At 37.8% G+C, this 22,059-nt stretch overlaps 1 protein-coding gene across 2 annotated transcripts in view; it reads left to right on the forward strand.

Moving 5' to 3' along the window:
- LOC140252732 (carnitine O-palmitoyltransferase 1, liver isoform-like) overlaps window positions 1-19,504 on the forward strand; it is a 34,006-nt gene extending 14,502 nt beyond the window's left edge. For both annotated transcript variants that reach the window (XM_072337737.1, XM_072337738.1), the window contains exons 6-20: window positions 81-182; window positions 889-1,026; window positions 2,237-2,314; window positions 3,010-3,117; window positions 4,073-4,160; window positions 5,874-6,069; window positions 7,889-8,077; window positions 8,299-8,404; window positions 10,026-10,142; window positions 10,932-11,096; window positions 12,396-12,530; window positions 13,438-13,590; window positions 14,004-14,108; window positions 14,990-15,082; window positions 16,482-19,504. In XM_072337737.1, the coding sequence (XP_072193838.1) occupies window positions 81-182; window positions 889-1,026; window positions 2,237-2,314; window positions 3,010-3,117; window positions 4,073-4,160; window positions 5,874-6,069; window positions 7,889-8,077; window positions 8,299-8,404; window positions 10,026-10,142; window positions 10,932-11,096; window positions 12,396-12,530; window positions 13,438-13,590; window positions 14,004-14,108; window positions 14,990-15,082; window positions 16,482-16,568 (1,860 nt within the window). In that variant the 3' untranslated portion in view covers window positions 16,569-19,504. The remainder of the gene's footprint in view (window positions 1-80; window positions 183-888; window positions 1,027-2,236; window positions 2,315-3,009; window positions 3,118-4,072; window positions 4,161-5,873; window positions 6,070-7,888; window positions 8,078-8,298; window positions 8,405-10,025; window positions 10,143-10,931; window positions 11,097-12,395; window positions 12,531-13,437; window positions 13,591-14,003; window positions 14,109-14,989; window positions 15,083-16,481) is intronic.
- Window positions 19,505-22,059: the final 2,555 nt, after the last annotated feature.

Here is a 22,059-nt window from a genome sequence, read left to right on the forward strand (position 1 = left end):
GTTATTCCTTATTACTCTGTCATTTTCCTTTGTGGAACATAGTAAACTGAAGTATATGTTTTGATTTTGTTTTTCTTCAGACTCTTGTAAAACTCTTCTCGGGACGCAAGCCCATGTTGTACAGTTTCCAGACATCTTTACCACGATTGCCAGTTCCAGCTGTTAAAGATACAGTTAACAGGGTGTGTGGAATTCAATTCATTATCTTTGGTAACGTTGAATCCATATTTAGATCCCTTTGTATTTATGTCAGTGAGTTTTGTTCTTGTTTTTGTCATGTCTTAAAATCATGATGTGGTAGCATCAATATTATCTTATGCGTTAAAACTTAACATGTAGAAATGAAGGGCTAAGACAAACCACTGAAACCAATGTCAGTTTGAAGCTGACTTGCTTCATGTTGGGTGATATGGTGTCTGATGTAACACTTTCCAATGAAGTATGATATACAGGGCTTTCAGGGCCTCTTGTTTTTGTTATATTCCCTAGCATGCAGATAAGCATTTTATGACAGAATCTTGCAGCAAAGTGTGTAAGTAGGACTGCGTGTTACAGAAACTGAAGGAAACTGAGGGAGAAGAGAAATGGCTTACAGCTGAACAGCCAAGTCCTTTGATAATGATGAATGTGTTCTTTAAAATGCTTTCTTCTCCTGAGAAGAGAATGTATCTTTACAAACAATTTATAATTTGTTAGCAAAATTCAGGAAAAGGTCTCATGGTTAGAGTTTGCGGGCAAATGTTTAGAAGGGTTTTAACAACGCAGCATTTTGCAGCTTTGTGAATGGAATTTGAATTCTCTCTCTACTTTTGAAATACTTCTTGTTGAAGTGATGAGAAGGTACACATCTGTGACTGCACTGATGCTGATTCTTTTCCTGTATTCTAGTATCTGGAATCAGTCCGGCCACTTATGAATGATGAAGAATTCAAAAGAATGGAGGGTCTTGCCAAAGATTTTGCATTTAACTTAGGACCGAGGCTTCAGTGGTACTTAAAGCTAAAATCATGGTGGGCCACAAACTATGTGAGTAGATCGACAGATAACTTATATATTCAACAGATGTAATTTCATTTGTTCCCTGTTGTATTCTTGGCTTAATGTTCATTCTGTCTCAAATGGAGCAGAAGGGAACTGAAACTTGTGCAAAGTGCATTGGAGACCTCTTGATTTGCACAGAAATAAGTTGATGTGGGATTTTGAAAAAAGAAAGTTTGGTAAATGGAACTTTGAAGAGCACATCTTTGTTCTGTTCTGTGTTTGTTATTCTAGAGCCAGTGATGCGGTTAGTATGGCTGTGCTTAGCCTATCTATGCTTGTTAAGATTTATGATTAAACCCCGAATGTTGCTGTCCAGGTAGTTTAGATAGAAGAGTGCTTTAGGAAAGCGTTTTTGTGTAGAACTGATAAAGCAAAATGAAGAGAAATAAACAATTGTAACAAATGTTTTTCTCTGAAAAGAAAATCCCAACATCAGTATCATAGTGAGAACTGTGTAATGCAATTAGAATCATCGAATGGTGTGGGTTAATAAAGAACCTTAAAGAGGACCTCACCTAGTTTCAACTCCCCTGCAATAGGCAGAGTTACCAACCATGGGGCATCCACAACTTCTCTGGGAAGCTTGTTCCAGTGCCTCACTGCCCTCATAATGAAGAATTTCTTCCTCATTATCTATTCAGTATCTATTCAAAATCTGCCCTCTTTTAGGTTAAAAGATAGAACCCCTGGTTCTATCCTTTGATGCCTTTTTACAAAGTCCCTTTCCAACTTTCCTTAGGCTCCCTTTGGGTACTGGAAGGTTGCAGTAAGTTCTCCTCAGAGCCTTTTCTTCTCCAAGCTGAGCGCAGCCCCAGTGCTGCCCTTGAGCTTCCTGATGTAGTAACAAGAATTTATCTCTACACGTTAACTGTAGTTCTCTCAGGTTACCCCAGCGTTTGGGATTTCTGATGCATTTTAAATGTTAAATGAAAATGACAACTTCTTCAGAAACTTACTATTACTAGAATTACCTCACTTTTTGGTTTTTTTTTGTTTGTTAGTTTGTTATCCTTAAATATTAACAGAAGTCAGTGGAGGATTTTTGTCTCTTTGTTTTTTAAGTGTAAGGGCAAGCTGTCTGTTTTGTCTCTGTAGTATGGAGCATTGTATTGTGGAATTTTCAACACAACAGGTATCAAATTTTATTCTATATATAGGAATAATGAACTTTTATTCACTTTTTTTCATCCTACAGGTGAGTGATTGGTGGGAAGAATACATCTACCTTAGAGGGCGTGGACCAATAATGGTTAACAGTAACTATTTTGCAATGGTAGGTAAATACTATAAATGCCTTATTGGTCAAAGCAGCATTAAAAGATTTCCGCTGTGGGTCTTAATTTATTTTTCTTTAATATAATACTTTTTTAGACCTCTGTTGCCACTGAGTGTATGGCTTTCTTTTCTCTTTCTTGAGTATAATCTGTAACAAGTATCTTATAGAGCACTATCTATGTAATAATATTAGCACACCTGTCAGTTGGGCAGACTTGTGTGACTTGTGCAGTGATGGCTTCTGTTGCAGTTTTATACTTACTGCAACAAGCAATCTTTTAAAAGATTAATGTGGGGGAAAAAAAACCCCAATGCATATCAGGGCTTTGGTGTGTTCTGCTATTTGTAAATGACTGTACAGGATGTAAAATTGTGAAAGACCCTGAGGTTAAAAAAACGTAAGTAGGAAATATTGTGGTTTTGAGTACAAATTTTTGGTAGCATTATATGGGATGACTAACAGCTGTGCTGTGTGTTTTCAAACTGTTGCTGTAGAAGGAAATTGTGGCTGTTGAAGAAATGGAATTGAACTCTTCAACTCACTGTACTGGTGTACTTCATGTATTTTCAAGACTTGACTTTATTGACCAGAATGTAGCTTAAAAAAATCAAAACAAAAAGAATCCAGTAGTACTGTATGTTTTTCAGTGTACTATTGTAATAGACAACTTAAGATTCTTATGTACTTTGCAGGACTTCCTTTATTTATTTCCCACGACCATACAGGCAGCTAGAGCTGGTAATGTTATCCATGCCATCCTGCTCTACCGGAAGAAACTGGACAGACAAGAAATCAAGCCAGTATGTATATCGGTTTAAATAGCTCTTGATCTTTTCCACCACAGTTTGTAAGAAGTTGACCAGCTTTTAGAGCAGGAGAGGAATGTGTTGTGCCAGAACCATATGTGAGATGCATCTACATTTGTGATCTCAGACATCTTTGTTTTCACTTGAATTGCACATGTGCACAAACTACTGACTATCAGATACAAGCTTCTGTTACACCAGCTAATTGCAGAGCCTGAAACTGACTTATCCATTTGCACAAAAGTGAAATAAGGTCTTGTGTTTACATATGCTAAGTATGCCACCTAACAAAGGATTGATACATACCGAGCATGTCTAAGAAATCATTTTTATCAGGCAGAACACTGCATTAAAAACATCTGGACTTCAGAGGAATTCAGGTCCCGGTGTGGACATAGTGGTTGTAAGAAAGTCTGCTTGAAAACAAAGGTTACTGTTGGAAGGGTGCAGTTGAGTAGCAGTTACTGTTGGAAGCAAAGGTTGTTGTTGCACTTGGTGCTGTGATTTCTCCTGCATACTGGCTTCAATATGGAGTTCTTTGAATATTTGGGCTTTTATACAAGAAAGGGAGCCAAAGTAGATAAGAAAGGGTAGGAGGAGAGTTGTGTACTTTCTTTGGTTTATGGTGCAGTTTCATAGGTAGATGAACCAGAAACATAAGAAATCAAGGGGTAACCCAGATTGACGTTGGATTCCTGATGCAAGCTATCTTTGGTGCTTGCTCCTGAAGGGTGAACTTTGATAAGACAAAAAAAATGCAGCTGCTGGAATGTTATTGAAATCTTCCACGTGTAGTTCAAGGGAAGACAAGGAATAGGAAAAATAAAACAATGCATAAAAAATATTATTGTTCTGCAGCCTCTGTTTAACCAGACTGTTTTTTTTTTTTCCTTTTTAATTTACTAATGGTATATCCTAAATTGGAATTTAATCTCCATGTTTTGTACAGATTCTTCTAATGGGGTCTACTGTTCCACTTTGCTCAGCTCAGTGGGAGCGAATGTTTAATACCTCCCGCATCCCAGGAGAAGAATCAGGTAAGCAGGGCAATCCAAGGAGAAAAGGACATCTTAATGGAATTCACTGTGTTAGGGATATTTTCTGCTAGAATCCCTTTTTCCCAGCTAAGGAGCTGAAAGACACCAGGGCACCAATATGCTGTTTCTCGGGGAGTAATGGTTTGTCATAGAGTGCATAGATAGTTTTTCTGTTCCAAATGACTTTGAAACTTCCCTTTAGCATTTGCCCCTTTAATTAAAAGCTGACTTGAGGAAATTGTCTGCGCTATGCCTTTAATTCATACATAACCTTTACTTTTTTTTTCCTGTTCTGCTCTTTCTGGTTTCTTTTGATACACGTGGTTTTGCTTTGTGAAGATTGAGTTCTCTCATCTAAGACATTTTAACATTTGTCCTGTTTTGACTTTTTTTTTTCTTTCAGTTTATTGTTTACAACAGCATCAAATGTATTCTTCTCAATATGAATGCATGTTCAACACTGTTGCTTGTCTAGGTTAAAGGCAGGTACAATCTTCGTCCTGGCAGGCTTTTCATTGCTGGTGTTATCTGCCTTGTATACACTGTAAGATACCAGATAGATGAATCAGCTGTAGGAAGGACAGTGACTAAAACTTTCTCTGTAACACATTAAGGAAATGTATGCTTTTTTTATTAGCTCCTGTTTGAACTTCCAGCGATGAACTGATTATTCTAAGTTCTGAGTAACTTTTTTACATCTTACTGTTGAAGGAGGTAGAGGGAGGTACCTGTTTAAGTACAACAGGGTTATTTTTGTGTGGGTCTGTTCCCTCAGCTTCTGTGGGACACGAAGACTGTGTTTACAAGTTCACAAGTGATCGTGTTAGCTCTGCCCAAAAAATAATTGTATCTATAAGTCATAGTTCAACTGTATATTGTCACTGTAAATGTACATATACTTTCAATTCAGACAGCAGGAGTAAATTACATCTTGAAGGAAGGCAGGTGCATGCATTCGTTAATACTACCTACAGATAGAAAAGTAGGGTATGTCACACCTCTCAGTCCTGTTTTTTTTGGTGTGTGAGGGTGTTTTATTTTTTACAGTGACAAAACAGAATAGGAGGCAGATGATCTGGACATACTAACATTAGTAGTCAACAGATGAAAGAAAATGCTGCTATCCATTTTTCTCATTTTTGAGTATCAGATCCTCTACTGGTTCCCCAGCAGTTTTTCTTGGAGCTTTCAGGTGCTGTTGTGATGCTTCTTACAAAAGCTTGAGCTTTATGTAGGCTAGCCAATGGTGCCATTAGTATAAAACTGCTTCTGATCAGTGGATACCTCCCTAAACATGAAGGATAAGTCAGAACACTCAAAGTAGAGAACTCTTTCCTGGTACTATGTTTCTCAGAATAATGAATGTTAGGCTTTTAGGATGTCTTTTTCTTCACTGTCTCATCAACCAATTTCCTCAGATTTATAAGGATATCATCAGTTGTTTGGAACAGCAAAAGAACTGAATGATTGGTTTCCATCATATGACGAGTTTACCTAGCTGCTTAGAAAGTTTCTCTGGGTATTTGACACAAAGCCTTCATGTCATAAATTTAGGCTAGTTGACCTTCAGTTTGTAAACCAAGTGGGGATAAACTCATTTAAATGAGCTGTGGCTAATTGATAGTATATGCAGTAGGCACTTGTGTTATATAGTGCACTATTAGTATTTTGAGACTTCAGCTTTGTGTTCATAAAAGCAATTTGAAATTCTAGATACTCTCCAGCATGTGAAAGACAGCAAACACATTGTTGTCTATCACAAGGGTCGTTACTTCAAAGTGTGGCTGTACCACGATGGTAGACTGTTGAAACCTCGAGAAATTGAACAGCAGATACAAAGAATTCTTGATGATGATTCAGTGCCTCAGGCTGGTGAAGAAAAATTAGCAGCTCTTACTGCAGGAGATAGGTATGGCTATTATCATTTTTTAAATTAATTTCATTATTTGAAAGTATATTGCTGACATGTTACTGCTTTGCTGTCCTTTGTAATGATGACGTGGAATTAAAAATGATTGTCCAATCATAGCTCTGTATAGACTCCCCATACTTAGCTGGAGAGCTAGAGAAGTTTGCTTTATTTGTGGTAAGAGGTGTAATTTGAGGTTTTGCAGCATTTAGTGTTTTAAGCTATGTAAGCTTTAGATTTTCTCTGAGATTCATTGGTATTTTAAGAATACACTCAAACTTCAGGTTGAGAATGTAAATTCAGTATCTGCTACTGCAGAATAAAGCAGTGTCACAGGTTACCCTAAAATCTACCTGCACCCATGACAGGGGGCAGTCGGCCCGCAGGCCGCTGGCCCAGAAGGAAAAGAAAAACAGGGAAAAAGAAATAAATACAGCGGCAACGATCTAAGGAGGCACACTTATTTACTAAATACTATATCGGAATACAGAATAACACAATATAATACAATATAATTGGAATTAAAGCTAACGAATCAAGTAAAATAAGAGAGAGTGAGTCCCGAAACCAAGAGGCCTACTGTAACTCTAGGCGAAACGGCTGGAACGCTCCCACACGGCTCTCCCCCTGGCTGGCAGGATCCGAGAGAGCGAGTCCAGCACTGAAGTGAGATTATATAGTCCTGGTCATATGACTGACCGTGGTGTTCCCAGGGACATTCAGTCTTCCTTCTGTGAGCAGCAGATTTGTCAAAATTATCCATGCTTAACATGATGTTATGATGTGGAATACTGATAGCAAAATTACAGAATTGCAAAACCATGACAAGCAGTATTTATTCACCTGGCTCTTGGTGAGAGATCATTGAGTTCAGTTCTGTTTTGCCAAATTCAGTTCAGTCTTGTCTGATTTGTTTCTGGACACTGAAGAGCTATGGGTTTTTAATAGATTACCTAAGCGATAATGTACTTTAATACATTTTTTTTCATTGGAAAAACTTATAACTTTCTGTGGAAATCAATGTGGCACTGCTATATAGGAACTTCTTTGTTCATTAACTTTAGATCTGTTTCAGTTGTTTACCATGGAAGTTTTCATGGAACATTGTCCAGATGCTTATATTTAGGTGTTACAACAGTGGATGTTTTTATCTGTGAATTGTTTTCATTTTTATTAGCATTTTCTTTCACATAATATGTATCTTCTTTTGTTCAGTTATTAAATGTAGATAATATTGTACGTACTGCATGCAGCAGACATTTCTGAAGAATAATGGTTATGCTTTGCATTTGTGTTATGATATGATTTTGTTATTGAATAGTTTGGGTTGGGAGGAACCTGAAAGTTCTTTTAGTTCCAGCTCCCTGCCATGGACAGAGTTATTTTCCACTAGACCAGGTTGCTCCGAGCCTCTCCAGCCTGGCCTTGAACACTTGCAGGGATATGGCATCCACAGCTTCTCTGGGTAGCATGATGCAGTACCTCACCACAGTCATAGTGAAGAATTTCCTCCTGATGTCGAATCTAGATCTACCTTCTTTTAGTTTAAAGCCATTTCTCACTATGCTCTCTGATAAAGAGACCCTCCCCAGCATTACTGAAGAGGCCCCCTGTAGGAACTGAACTAATGCTGAACTATTTCCTAGTATTGTTTTATACCTGTATGTTTAGAACTTTTCTGTGCTGACATAGCCTAAATGAATGCAAGTAGCAGCCTAAAACTTGATACAAGTAGGAGGAATGTCTCACAGTGTTATTAAGGATGATAAAATATGCACTAATCCATGTAACCTGGCTGTAAACCAAATTCTTTCTGCAGGATACCATGGGCTAAGGCTCGACAGGCTTATTTTAGCCGTGGGAAGAACAAACAGTCCTTAGATGCTATTGAAAAAGCAGCATTTTTTGTGACATTGGATGACGATGAACAAGGGTACAGGAAAGACGATCCAGTGAGGTCGCTAGATGCATATGCAAAGTCCTTAATACATGGCAGATGTTATGACAGGTACAGTATTGACTCTGTGAAAAGACCCTTCTCTCTTTCAGATATTTGCTAATTCATGTGGCTAACGCATATGAGTAAGTGACTTACAAGCACGTAAATTGGTCCATTTCAAACAAAAAACCACACCCATCGTGTTCAAGTCTTTTTGACAGACATGAAGTTAGTGTATAAAAATGTTTTTGAAATACAAAAATTCCTAAGGAAATCTAATCTTTTTGTAGGTGGTTTGATAAAACGTTTACTCTTGTAGTATTCAAAAATGGCAAAATGGGTCTGAATGCTGAGCACTCTTGGGCAGATGCTCCTATTGTTGGACACCTGTGGGAGGTAAGTGTTACATACAAAAGGTTAATGTAGAGTGTTAAGGTAGATGGTTCTGCAGCAGCCCTGAATAACCTCAGGTTGCTTTCTAGTCTCCTGCAACAATGTTGCTTTCTAGTCTCCTGCAACTATGTTGCTTTCCAGTCTCTTGCAACTATGTTGCTGGTGAGTGATTTTGTATCCCTTTTGTCTTGTATGTCATCAGCAGAATTAAAAACAAGCAAACAAGCAAAACTTGCTAAAAAACAAGTTGCATTGCCTTAAATTGAAGGTCTTTCTTAAAATTTAGTGACAAAGATGTGTTTATAGAAAAGTGATATGTCATCCTATCTAGCTTGTTTTTAATATTCTAAATCACTCAACTATTGCCTAGTTGTTTGACATAGCACTTCACTGTGTGTATACACATGCTCCTGAAGCACTTCAGCTTCCTTATGCTGTAGAATCCCACGCTTTTTTAGACTTAAATGCTACAAGCTATAACTTCTATTTCCCTAAAGCTATTTTTGAGTTCTAGATTGTTATGTTAGTTAACTTAGCTCTTGTGTTTTGCTGCAATGAATGGTATGAATGCACTTTTTCTTGGATTTGTTGATCACAAATGTAGTTTATTGCTTGAAATCCTAACTAAATATTTTTTCTCTTTCAAGTTTAGAGCTCTAAACAGTCGTGACTTTGTCACTCGATACTATTTCAGAAACATTAGCTAATTCTGATTTAATTATGTATCTGTGCAAGTGGAACCCAGGTCCAACTAATGCCCCAAGTCATGTCCTGATTTTATTAGCTATGAGTATCCATTTGTATAGAAGAGAAAGTCCTAACTGCTTTCTCTAAACAGGAGAAAGTCAAACCTTGTTAGAAATTAACTGAACAGTCTAGTTTAGACAAGCTTTTCTGGGCAGTGGAAAAGAACTAATAAAAGTCCTATTTTATAGTCGGTGTGTTGTGTCCACCAACTGAGAAAGTTAAAGTAAGAGATTAGAAATAAGTATGAATGGGTAACAGATTTTTATCAACCTTTTTCTTTCCTTGTTGAAAAGGTTGATAACCTCAAGGTTTCAAAGAAAACAAAACAAAATAAAATGATCAAAACCCAACAGTATTTCACTTGAAATCTTCTCAGGCACAGCGTTTGTTTGCCATTCAGCTTGCACTGTCCATCTTGAAAACAAGTCCAAGAAATGTAGTGTGTGTTTAAAATGTACCACAACACTGAGCAGCTTGCGAATCTTGAAAAGAATTAAATATTTCTGATGAATTTTTTAGTTAGTAGTTTTTTAGTGAGTAGTTTAGTAGTAGTTTTTTTTGATGAACTGAGACTTTGTCAGATAACAGACTTAGAGAGATTCTCTAGAATCCAAATTGAGCAAAGTTTAAAAGCCTTTTCTGGGGGAGGTTGAATTAAAGCATTTTGCACCACTGTAGTAGAGTATTTGATGTATGTCTGGTATTTTCCTGCTTAGAAGTAAAAAAGCCTTAAACAGGCAATATTTGAGAATAGATTGCTTTTTGTTGTGTGTTAAAAGTATGTTATCCAAAATGTGTTGGCACTTCAAAATTACATATTGTTGTGGAATTAGAATTTAATGCATTTGCAATTCTGAAAACGTATCTTTCTTCACAGAATGTGATGGCAACTGAGTGTCTCGAACTGGGCTACTTGGAGGATGGACACTGCAAAGGAGATACCAATCAAAATATTCCTATCCCTACCAAACTACAGTGGGAGATTCCAGAAGAGGTGAGAGCACAGCGGGTGGTGACTGGGGAAAGGAGCTCAGCTATTCCTGAGCGCTCAAATCACATAATTGGTTACTGAAAACCTTATAAATAGTTCATTTCCTTGAGCCCTGTAAAATACGTATTTCACTTGTGAGTCCTGCCCAGTTTACTTAAAAGGATGGCAGAGGAGTTGTTAAAACACTGTTTTCTACAAATCCTGTTCAAGAAAGAGCATTTTTACTAGAAGTTTTCTTAGCTTAGCAACTTGTCCAAAATAAACAGCCATCCATTGTAAACAGGAACAGTACTGCAGTGAAATTTAAGTTGTTGCTGTGTTCTTATTATGCTTGTGTAACGTTTCCGTGAGATTAGCTGTCTTAAATGGATTCAGAATTGTGTCTAGATGTTAATAATGCTTGTTTTTTTCCTTGAGTTGAAGACAAACTACCATGATCCTATTTCATAGACTGTTGGTGTAGCAGCTGGTGATACACTTAATGTCCTCGTGATCTGAACTACCTTAATGTTTTTTTGTTTGCTTTAAGAGTGTTTTTGGACTCCAAATGTGTATTGGCTTACAACTTTTTAACTTTTTTTTTTTAAAGCTAATCGAATCTTGACTTTCACACAAATATACCACCTTTTTTTCCAAAGGAAGGATGTTTAAACAATGATGCTTAAGAAGGGAACATTTATTTTATATCAGTTAAACGTGTGTGACCTTTTCTTGTGTTTCTTTTGAATGCCTTCAAATGCTCATACTTGTATATATTTGCGTGTAGATAAGTAATTTGCTTGTGTATTTCAGTGCCAAGATGTGATCGAGAAGTCTCTGAGCACTGCTAGAGCTCTGGCAGATGATGTGGACTTCTATTCATTTTACTTTGATGTTTTTGGGAAGGGGCTAATAAAGAAAGCAAAAACCAGCCCTGATGCCTTCGTTCAACTTGCCCTGCAACTTGCTCACTACCGAGTAAGAATTTGACTTATACTGTAGCCAATTTAATAAGATTCTGAGTTTCTGTACTTGTGGTTAGAATGTGTGGTTGTGTAAAGTACGCTGTACTTTCAAGAAACTTTGCACTGCTTGTGTAAGGCTACTAAATGGAAGTTGGTACAAATGCTAAACAGATTACTAGCTGGAAATTCATCGTCCAAAGGTTGACTTGCTGATGCAATGCAGATTTTTCTCTTCTGCTTAGTTGTTTTATCCCTACATAGCATTCAGATATAACTTTTGTAGGTAAATTTGTTATTGCTGTTAAAACCAACGTAGTATTAACTTACCCATTAGTTTGGAGTCCGCCTTGATTCTGTAGTAATGAACATTCCATTCCTTAACAGGATTAATAGATGTGCCTGCCTGTTGGCTTTTTTCTTGTTAGCTCACCTTTGTTTCTTCCTGCGTATTTTCCTAGAATGCCCACATAGCAAAGTGCAGGTTTTGCATTCTAGCTGTCATTGTTTAATATTTATTGGTATTAGCTTTCCTAATTGATATTTTGTTGTTTTTTTGATGCAATTCCAAATTGAATGTCAAAGCATACAGATTCCCTTGCTGCTATCGCTACTTACTGTCTTTGTTACCATTCCTTAGGGCAGCCACATAGCAAATAACTAGATTTTCACATGCCATCCCAACCACCTTTTATTTTTATATTTTCAGTAACCACGCAATCTCTTAATTTGAAGCTAAACAAACTTTTGTTGAAGCTAAACAAACTTTTGTGACCTGGAAGAGTTGGTACCATGTACTAGCTAAGCTTTTACAAGATAAAAACTTCAGAATCTGTGGGTAATAGGAAAGCTGCTGTTTTGGGGTTTTGCAGATGGTGTTCAGACTTCACATTCTCAGATCATATTCTTCCACTTTTTTTTTAATCTCCATGCTGCCATACAAATCTATGCTATTAAACTTTGAATTGGAAATACTGTAGGGTTACTTAATGACTGTGTTAGTTAAGTAGCCACTGAACTTTCTAATAACTTTTGATAGTTTTTGAATTGAGGTCTCTTTCTGACAAACCGAATAAGAGTGGATATAAAATGCGTAGTGTAGCCTCTGCTAGTTTGCTGGTTCTAAAGCCATTTATCAAATCTTGCTTTGTTGTTTTTTTTTCCTGTAAGACTGCTAATGTAGACTATTAATGACTTAAAATGTTGCTTAACTTGTGATTTCTATCCTGTGTGCTTACTTTGAATGCCACCATCGATTAAGAAAGAGAAGCTAAGTCTGACTAAGCCACTAAGTCCTTCTTTTTCAAATTTCAAGGACATGGGAAAATTTTCTTTGACATACGAAGCCTCTATGACACGCTTGTTCAGAGAAGGCAGAACTGAAACTGTTCGTTCATGTACCGTCGAGTCGTGTAATTTTGTTCAAACCATGGAAGACCCAAGTGCAAGTGTAAGTTGACTGTGTTGATTTCTAATACAATCCATAAAGCACACAGCTGGCACTTTTTTTTTCCATAGAAATTTCTGCTGTTTTTAACATTTAAAGAAAGATGCCTCGTGTGAGAACAGAAGTGTAGCAGCACATAGCTGTCTTCATCCTCTGTCAGTATGGCAGGACTTAAAGGCTTCACCAAAAAGAGGATGACTAATTGCTAATAACCAAATATGCCAATTTTTATGGATCCTAAACTCCAGAAAACTCATATCTGTAAATTTCTTGTTATTTGTTAAGCAAGGAATGTCATGCCAAACTCTCAGTTGCCATTTAAGAACTTTATTGGGTATGAGAGTTGGCTCTCTTGAATTGCTGATGTAGAGTTGCTCAGTTTGGTTTAACAGAATATGCTTATCTTTAACATTCAGCAAGGCTCTAGAAATATCTTAGAATAAAATTTTAAATGGATACATTTTAGTTTTAACATGGTATTTAACTACAATTCTGACCTGCCATTATGAAACTGTTCAATTCATAGACATTTGGATGCTTCTTAACATGCATATACCCACACAACCATCCCCCTGCCAGTGATTTATAAATTTTATCCTCGTGACTAATAGGCTGTTCAGAGCATCGGGAATAAAATACAGTGATGCTGGACCCAAGTGACAGGTTACCATGTTTTTAGTGTTGCATTCAATATTGTAAGATCTTAGCAAAAGAGCGTTCTTAAATTGAGTTTGAGACTGACATTTTCTTTCAGTCCTTGCACTACTCTCATATGCTGTCAGTTTGCCTTCAAAAATGGCTCTTGCAGTTCCTGCCTTTCATAAACCATATTCAGACTTGATTTTCTGTAGCTTTCTAAGAAACTAGAATTCACTGAACAGATTTTTTTTCATCTTTCTTTCATTGTTAGAATGAAAATAAGTTGAAGTTATTCCGGCTTGCAGCTACCAAACACCAGCACTTGTATCGTCTTGCCATGACTGGTGCTGGCATTGACCGCCATCTGTTCTGCCTTTATGTTGTTTCCAAGTACCTTTCTGTAGATTCTCCTTTCCTGAAGGAAGTAAGTGATCTTTATTGATTGGTTACAGTAAATAACCATTTGTTTACTTAGTGTTTTCTGGTATCTGCTTACATTTTAATGGAACTCCAGCTGCCATTGCTGATCTCGTTAACAAGCCCTGTTATGCAGAGTTTACTCGGCTGGAGACCAGTTTCATCTGTTCTGAAATAACATTTCTGCTCCAAGAAATTTCATTACTTTTTTAGAAATGAACATCAAGATGGTTTACACGTTAGGACAAGTTAAGTTGTTTCTTCTAACCTTATTCATTCTGTTGACATGTGGAGTAGAGTTACCTTTTAATATTGCTTTATTGAATATTTTCTAAGCTTTTTAAAAATCATTTCTTGAGAGAGTTGCATGTTCCTAAATAATATGTCGTTCTTGATTATTTATTTTTATCTCTAATAAAGGTTTTGTCTGAGCCTTGGAGACTATCGACGAGTCAGACACCACAGCAACACATTGATTTGAAGAAGAACCCTGAGATGTTATCTTCTGGTGGTGGATTTGGACCTGTATGTTTACTAAATACAAGTATCCCTTTTGAAAACAGTTTTGTTTTAGACTCGTAATACCTTAATGGTACACATTAGAAGTGCAATATACGCTTTAAGTATGTGTTTGATGTTTTCCAACTATATGAATGAGCTGAGAAAAACCAACATCACCTTTTTCCCTTGTCCCAGTAAAATATGGACCATCCGTAATGAAATATGCAGTTATCAAATGTGGCATAAGACCCCACAGCAAGGAGATCTGATGAACTGGGGCCTTCTATCACAGTTCCTATGCCTGCAGATTTAGTATGTCAAACTATTATTGCAGTGAGAAGCAGTTTACTACTTACAATAGATTATAAGGTTGGGATTAGTAGAAAGTATTTCACTGTTCTATGTTTTTTATTTATAATTCCTAATTAATTAAAAAAAATAAATAATCATTCATGCTTTCCTCTAAATCACACTACTCAGATTCATCTGCTTGCCTTCCTAAATATGAGCAGTGGCTAGGATAAGAATGAAATGGCTTTCTGCAGCTTTCATGGACTTTAGAGGAGCTGGTGATACTGTTGGAGTTTTAATGAGCTTCTGATTTGCTTATGGTGCTTTAACAAGATTTGAATATGGAAGTTGATAATCTCCTTGTTAACTGTCAGGCAGGCTTTTCCACGTGGTAGACTACTTTCATTTGTTTCAAAAAGTGTTTCTATGGAAAGAATGGTGAGGGGATCACAGGACTACTTTTTGGCACTCAGAGATCAGAATCATCATTGTTTATTTTAGTTGGCTTGTCAAGCTGAAAGCTGGTTTTGTGGTGGCTTGGTTTGGAAAGTTCAGGGGTCGTGTAGGAAGTGAAGAAAAAGTAAGTTTAAAACTTGTTATTTTTCTTCCCTTAGGTGGCTGATGATGGTTACGGTGTTTCTTACATAATCTTGGATGAGCACTCCATCCATTTCCATGTCTCCAGCAAATTCTCTTGTTCTGAAACGGTAAGGAACAATCCTTTCCTGTTCTATTATCTGCTTGTAAAACTCTTCTACTCGCTGCCTACTCAACATTTAGTAGGACTTGCAACATACAGTTATACTGTGCTTTTTCCTTTGTCAACATACTCTATATATTAATGTTTTTCTCAGCTTCTATAAATCTAGTGACTTCATGAACCAAGGAACTGGTGTAATACTTCACCTTTCTGTCAGATTTAAGAAATAAATAAATAAAAGGCCTAAGGTCATGTTTGTGCACGTGTTGTTCTCTGGAACTCCTATGAAATGACTTGTATCTGACCTGTAAGCATAAGTGTTTCCCGGCTTTTGTTATTATAGCTTAGCTTTGATTTGCCTCTGGCTGCAGGGGTGAAGATAATACAGCAGTATGCTCTTTATTCTTTGAATCTCCTTGGTCTAAATAGTTCTAACGGAAGTTGATGGTTAAATTTTAATCTGTTCTTGGGAAACTTAATGATCATTATTTATCGGAATTACATTCATCTATTGAAATGCCGTGATCAATATCCTTCTGTTACAGAGATCGGTTTCAGTTTGTCCTTCTCCTTTGTTTTATGACTTACCAACATACTCAGTTTTGGCAGGATTACATAGACCATAACTTGTCTGATAGCTCTTGGTGCCTCTGGTTAATTATTAGAAAATATGACTTTGTCCATGTGTGTTTCAAATTGTTCTTCAGGTGCCTTTTAGTTTATACGTTAAGTTTCCCTGTATTCTTATCAGTCAAGGCAAAAGTCCATAGAGAGAAGGCAGTGCTTTATGTACTTGCCTTTGATATTATTAGAGCTTCCTGTAGCAGGTTTTATAATGTAGCTAATGATTTATATTTGTAAACATTTTTTTCTCTGTGCCTTTCATTTCTTGGAATAATTTCTTAAAGTAATTGTCATTTTCATTTGCTGTACTTGTTGTTCTTCTAAGAGATTCAGGATTCCAATAGGAACTCAAATGTTTTTGGGTTTTTTTTTCTGCTTTTTCAGTCTCTTTAGGTTGTTCTTTACACTTTCTGGGCATTCTTTTGTCTTGTGAGAAATGCCTTAGATAAAACCATCTTGTATGAACTACGTGTTTCAGTTTGAGTTTTTTTAAGTAATAATACAAAGCTATAGACACATTTGATATCAAAGGTAGATTCTCAGTTCTGTGTGTAGAAAAAACATAACTGCATAATATTGAATTTACCAGTCAGTAATAGCATAAACCTGGATTAATTCATATACCATTAGAATTTTTGTAGTTTAACTTCCCTGTTTTATAGTAATATATGTGATCTAAATCTGTGATCCAAAGTGACAAAATGTTAAAATCCTTTGCTTAAGTGAGATAACTGTTACCAGACAGCACGGCTCACTGTATTTTTGTTTATTTATTTATTAAGGATTCTCATCGCTTTGGGAAGAACATCCAAAAAGCAATGATTGACATCATGGGTTTGTTTCAACCTACTAAGAACTGTACCAAATGATTTGGGTTATTGCCACAAAGCAACCTCCCATCGTTGGGATGGAAACTCTTCTGAACAGCGAATGAAAGCAAGGTTTGCAGAACTGCTGGCCGATGAAGAAACCGAGTCACAACCCGTCGATCTTCTGTGAAAACCTTAGCCTTGGTTTGAACGTTTCATAATTATTACCATTAATTTTAAGTAGTTTGGAAGCATTTAGTTCCACAATGGGCGATTTGTGAAATCTTATACATTTCTAGGGATGAAGTATACCACTATTGCACGAAGGCATGTATATTCTAACTCCTGCAGTTTTCTCCTATTTTTTTTCTTAAAATTATTTGAATCCACTTGTATTCCAGAATGGAAGGGATAAAACATATCAAGTCTTAAACTCAAAGCCTTCAAAAGATTTGGCATGCATCGATAGCAGAATGTTCTTCAGAGTATCTGCTGCTTTATTTCAACAAATGACAACACTTGTGGCTGCTTACCTTCATTAACTTCTTTAAAATTAAATCCTTAAATCATGAGATTTAAGGAACAAAACAAAAAACCATAAACCATAACCAAGTGCAAAACACCCAACGGGTGTGTTTCTTTTTGGGAAGAAGTGTGCACTACAGTGAAGTAGTAAAATATTATGCAAATTAGCAGATACCAAACTTCTCTTTTACTTACAAGCACGTTTGCCACATGATTGATTTTCATATCCATGTAAATGGACCTGTGTGCTTGTTGATACCAGTGCCTTAGTAAAAGAAATATCCTAAACACAGGAGAAAAGCTTATGCTGGAAGTTGGTTTTACATTATTTTTGTGGAGGGGGAATAGCAATGCAGATCTAGTTTTGAAATTATAAATTAGGTGGCTGTGATATAAGTAGAGTTGAATTTGTTTATGATGCAGCTAGGTTCAAAGCTCTAATGAGACGATCCTCTTCTATGGCAAAGACCGTTCTCTAGGAAGTGCAGGAGTAACTTTTTAGAGCTACAGGTACTCATGATCTCGTTTAGCTGAGTGGTATTAGCAGTTTGCTGAGAGAAGAGTTTCTGGGTCCCAGGGAATGTAAATATATTTAAACTCGAGCCTGTTGGATAATCTATGAATCAAGGCTGCATGTAAAGGCTGAGCAATTGCAGTTTCCCAGCTTTCAGCCTGAAAGGACCAGAATTACGTGGTCAGCTCTCTGCATGAAACAGGCTGTGAAGGCGATGGAAAATAGCTCCGGAATGGGGAAATTATGGCCTTCTCAAATGTCTTCTGGTGGTGGCCCATTATGTCAAGCAGTTTCTGAAGGGTGCAACAAAAATGGGGGTGGGAATAGGGCAGACGATTTCACTGAGAAAGGGGTGTATTTGTAAATGCAGAAGGGAAATGATTACTACAAAACTAAAGTAACCTGGTGTGCGATGCTACTCTTCCTCAAACTTGATCGGTGTCATTACTTTCGTGCCATGCACCCATTAGCACAAACTTATTTCTCTGGGAGTAGAAGGTACAAAATATCCAGTAATACAGTAAATGTTGCTGCAGAGCTGTGCTGGCTCTGAAAGCTCTCTGGGGGTGCTGTGAAACTTCTCATTAGGTTTTTTGGATTTCTTGTTCTGGCCAGTATTTCTAACTTTATATGCCTCTACGTGTTTGGGTTTTTTTGTTTGTTTTTTCACTCTGATCTAGCTATTGAAACACCTGTTATGTGTGTGTTTGAGGTGGAAAACCTCAACAAAAGGTCCTAAATACATATGTAAGCAAATACATGCTTACCTAAACGTAGGTTCCCCTGTAGGAATTGGCCAAAGACACCCATTATTTGACTGGATGAAGTTTGTGGGAAAGGAAACTTTTGAACTAAGCCTTATTGCAACTAACATTTACCAAATTACTGCAACAATGTCATAGTGATGTGTTTTTGTGGAGCTGCGGGAATAATGCACTGGTTTTTGTATTGACCACTGAGCAGTCTGTGCTTCAATTAACATAGGGCTTCTAGGATTTTTCCAAGAGAAAGGAAAAAAAACAACAAAAAACGTTTAGATCTGACTCTCAGGTTTTAAATGTTTCACGTCTCATTGTATTTAGTGCAGTTATCAATGCAATTTTACATTCTTAGAGTAAGTACAATTGGCACAGAAAGTTGGGGTTTTTTTTATTGTAAATGTTTAAAAGAGTGGTGTTAAATGTCTCTTTTTTTCTTTATGTTTTTAATTTGAGTTAGATCGTAATTTCTAACCAAACGGGATCTTATTTCATTAAGATGTCAACAGCGTGTAAATAAAATATGCTTTTTGGATGTAAATCTTAGAAATCCGCAGCGAATGTAGGCTGTTAATAAATACTTAATTTAAAACTCGATGTTCAATATGGTGTACATACAGTAAAACTACTTGCTCTTTTTGCTCAAAAGCCATAGGAATGTAACTGAAATTACTTAGAACTGAATGAACTTTCTAGTACTTCATTGTTAATGTCTGTATTGTAGGAAAACAGTTCATCCATAACTTAACCTCGAATCACCTGTTCTCAGTTAGTGACAAGGGCTGTAAGTGAGGGGTGGCTAGGTTTGGATGATAATAAATTAACCCTTTTGTTAAATAACTGTGGAACTGATCGAATCCTTTAGGTATGAATTTGCAGAATTGAATATGATGGAACAGCAGAAACTTGGTGCGCTTAGAGGCTGCCGTTGTCCAGACTGAGGATATTCCAGACTGAATACTCTTAAGGGTTGGGCTTCTAAAGGACCATGGAGGTGTGCAAGCCTGACCTTGAAAATCGTGCTTCTAATTCAGCCTTTGTACCAATTGCTTTCTTGTATAAAATGTATTACTTTAAGCTGGTTTTTTTTATCTCGTTTGCTTACTCTGCTTCCGTGGTTGGTTATTTACATCCAATAGTCTGTCCCAATGTTCTCCCCTCTTCTGTGACTTCAAACAATAAAGTTTCACAATTATCACTACTAAGTGCAATGGTTCATGTCTGTTTTCTTTCTGGCTCTCTTGCTTTACTGGACTGGTGAAATCTTTGCAGTTAAATCCAGTTCGGAACTGTAGCAGGACACTCCTCAGCTTATTTAAGAGGTACTTAAAAGCGGCAGAGAACGTGTTGATGAACAATTTTTCAGGCTCAGGAGACACAGCTGGAGTCCTCAGCGATCCTACAGAGTGGAGATGACTGCTGGCAAGCTGCTCAGAGCACGTCTGCCTGCAGGCTCGTCAGCAGCGCTGCTTTTAACCGGACACTCCATCACCTGTACGAACCCATCGAGCTCCGCCCGTGAGGAGCGAGCCGCCGAGGCCGCGCGGGTCGGCCGTTACCGCGCACGCGCAGCACCCCATAACGGTCGGGCACGCGGCGGCTTCCTCGCCTTGTGGCGGAGCCGAGGCGGTGCGTACAGCTCTGCCGTGTGTGGGGGGGGAATGCAGAGGGGCTGCAGGGAGGGAGGGCGGCTGTATTCCTGAGCACCCTGCTGTTAGCACGGCCCGGATCCAGGGCTTGCAGTTTGTAGCAGCGCGGGTGTGTCTGGGCTGCGCTTAGTGCAGGCGCTGCGGAGCACGGGGAGCAAAGGAGCGCCCAGTCTGCATCTGACAGTAGTGATGTGGGGACTATAGGTGATGTGGGACAATAGGTGATGTGGGCTTACGGGGCTCATACGAGACTGACAATGTAACTGCTCCTCTCCATGCTCGGTGCTGTGCCAGATTTCATTTTCCTTCTTCCTTTTTTTTTCTTCTGACTGCTAAAACCAAGTTTTATTCAGTTTTCATTAATTGAGTTAATCTTCAGTATTGCACATACTTGAGACTGTTTCATTCCCTTCTAGATATCTAAGTTGTCTGGAGGAATCCTGTGATAGAAAAATTATCTTCAAGTAAAGAAGGTGCGCCTGCCTGCCTGCCTGCCTATGACCATGGAGAATCAGATACTGTTTGACATAAGATCAGCTATAGATGATGGATTTGTGACTGAAATATTAAGTCAGAATACTCCTGATAGTTCTGAAAACTTCAGCCTGGAAACTGCAGTCATGAATAATCCCGTTGAAGAAGGGATGTGCTCTAATCAAGGCAATCAGTTATACACGATAAATGTGGGAGAGGCTCTGTTGGACCACTTTGAGTACCCTCTTTCTGCTGAAAATCAGAATGCAATAGCAAAAGTTGAAATATATCCACACGGAAACAACAGCTGTAACAATGAAGATCTTGAAAAGTACAAAGGATTGAATATTGCAGGAGAAGCTGATTACATGCATTCACCTCATCTGCCTTCAGAGGGTGGCCACTTCCTTTCTTCTGTAGTGGCACAGCATAAAAACTGCAGTGTTCCAATTTCAAGTGTCTTCTCTTCAGAAGGAGCAGTCAATCAAAATGTTGGAACCGTACCCGTAAGATACGTGAATTAAGAATTTGTATGGGTGCTTGTTTGTAGTTTACACATAGAAGATCATCACGTTAAAACTTGAGATGGGATCCACGTGGGGTTTGAAGTAATGTTACAAGTCTTACAGTGGAACAAACTTAGCAGTGCACACAGAAATTGAACTAGTTTCCTATTGCTATAAATGACATGCAGCGAACGTACAGTTCTGTTTGCTGTTCTTGTTTGCCTGTGTTTGAAGCACTATTTTTAAATAGCTGGGTATTTTGCTTGTTAAGAAAAAATGTTACTTTGCAGTAACCACTTCAGTTTTATATACTGTTGGTATTAGCAACCATCTTGTAGTTGTACAAACTTAAAATCCTAGAATGGCCTGGGTTGAAAAGGACCGCAATGATCATTGAGTTTCAACCCCCTGCTATGTGCAGGTCACCAACCAGCAGACCAGGCTGCCCAGAGCCACATCCAGCCTGGCCTTCAATGCCCCCAGGGATGGGGCATCCACAGCCTCCGTGGGCAACCTGTTCCAGTGCGTCACCACCCTCTGTGTGAAAAACTTCCTGCTAATATCTAACCTAAACCTCCCCTGTCTTAATTTTAAACCATCCCACCCTCATAAACAGTCTTTCCCCCTCCTGTTTATATGCTCCATTCTGATGTTGGAAGGCCACAATGAGGTCTCCCCAGAGCCTTCTCCATTACGTTAACTTCTGTTCTTTAGTTCTACAGATGACATGCTTGTCATCTTAGAACGTGTAGTATGAACGCATTTGAAATTATTTGATTTGCAATGGTGAACTGTGCCCTGTGTTGTTGAATATCTGTAGAGGAAGTAGTTTTGTAAGTGGTGTGCTTTGAAGGTAACTTCATCTATATTGAATTAATTTCTTCCCATAAAGACGTGCAGCATTAAACTTTTAGCGCTGGTCACAAGACTAAGAAGTCCATCTGCTTAATGCAGGCTATTCATATTTAGAATACTTACATGTGCCTGTTTCTTTATGGCTGTAAAGTATCTTCTGAAGAAAGTGCCTAATTCAGCTTGTGCTCCATAGGCGGCTACTGGGGGAACGCTGTGTTTCCTCTGGGAAGCTATTTTGAAATAACTAAGTGTACCAGCTGACATTTCTTT

The sequence above is a fragment of the Excalfactoria chinensis genome, chromosome 5, assembly GCF_039878825.1.
Source record: "Excalfactoria chinensis isolate bCotChi1 chromosome 5, bCotChi1.hap2, whole genome shotgun sequence".
NCBI classification, from domain to species: domain Eukaryota; kingdom Metazoa; phylum Chordata; class Aves; order Galliformes; family Phasianidae; genus Excalfactoria; species Excalfactoria chinensis.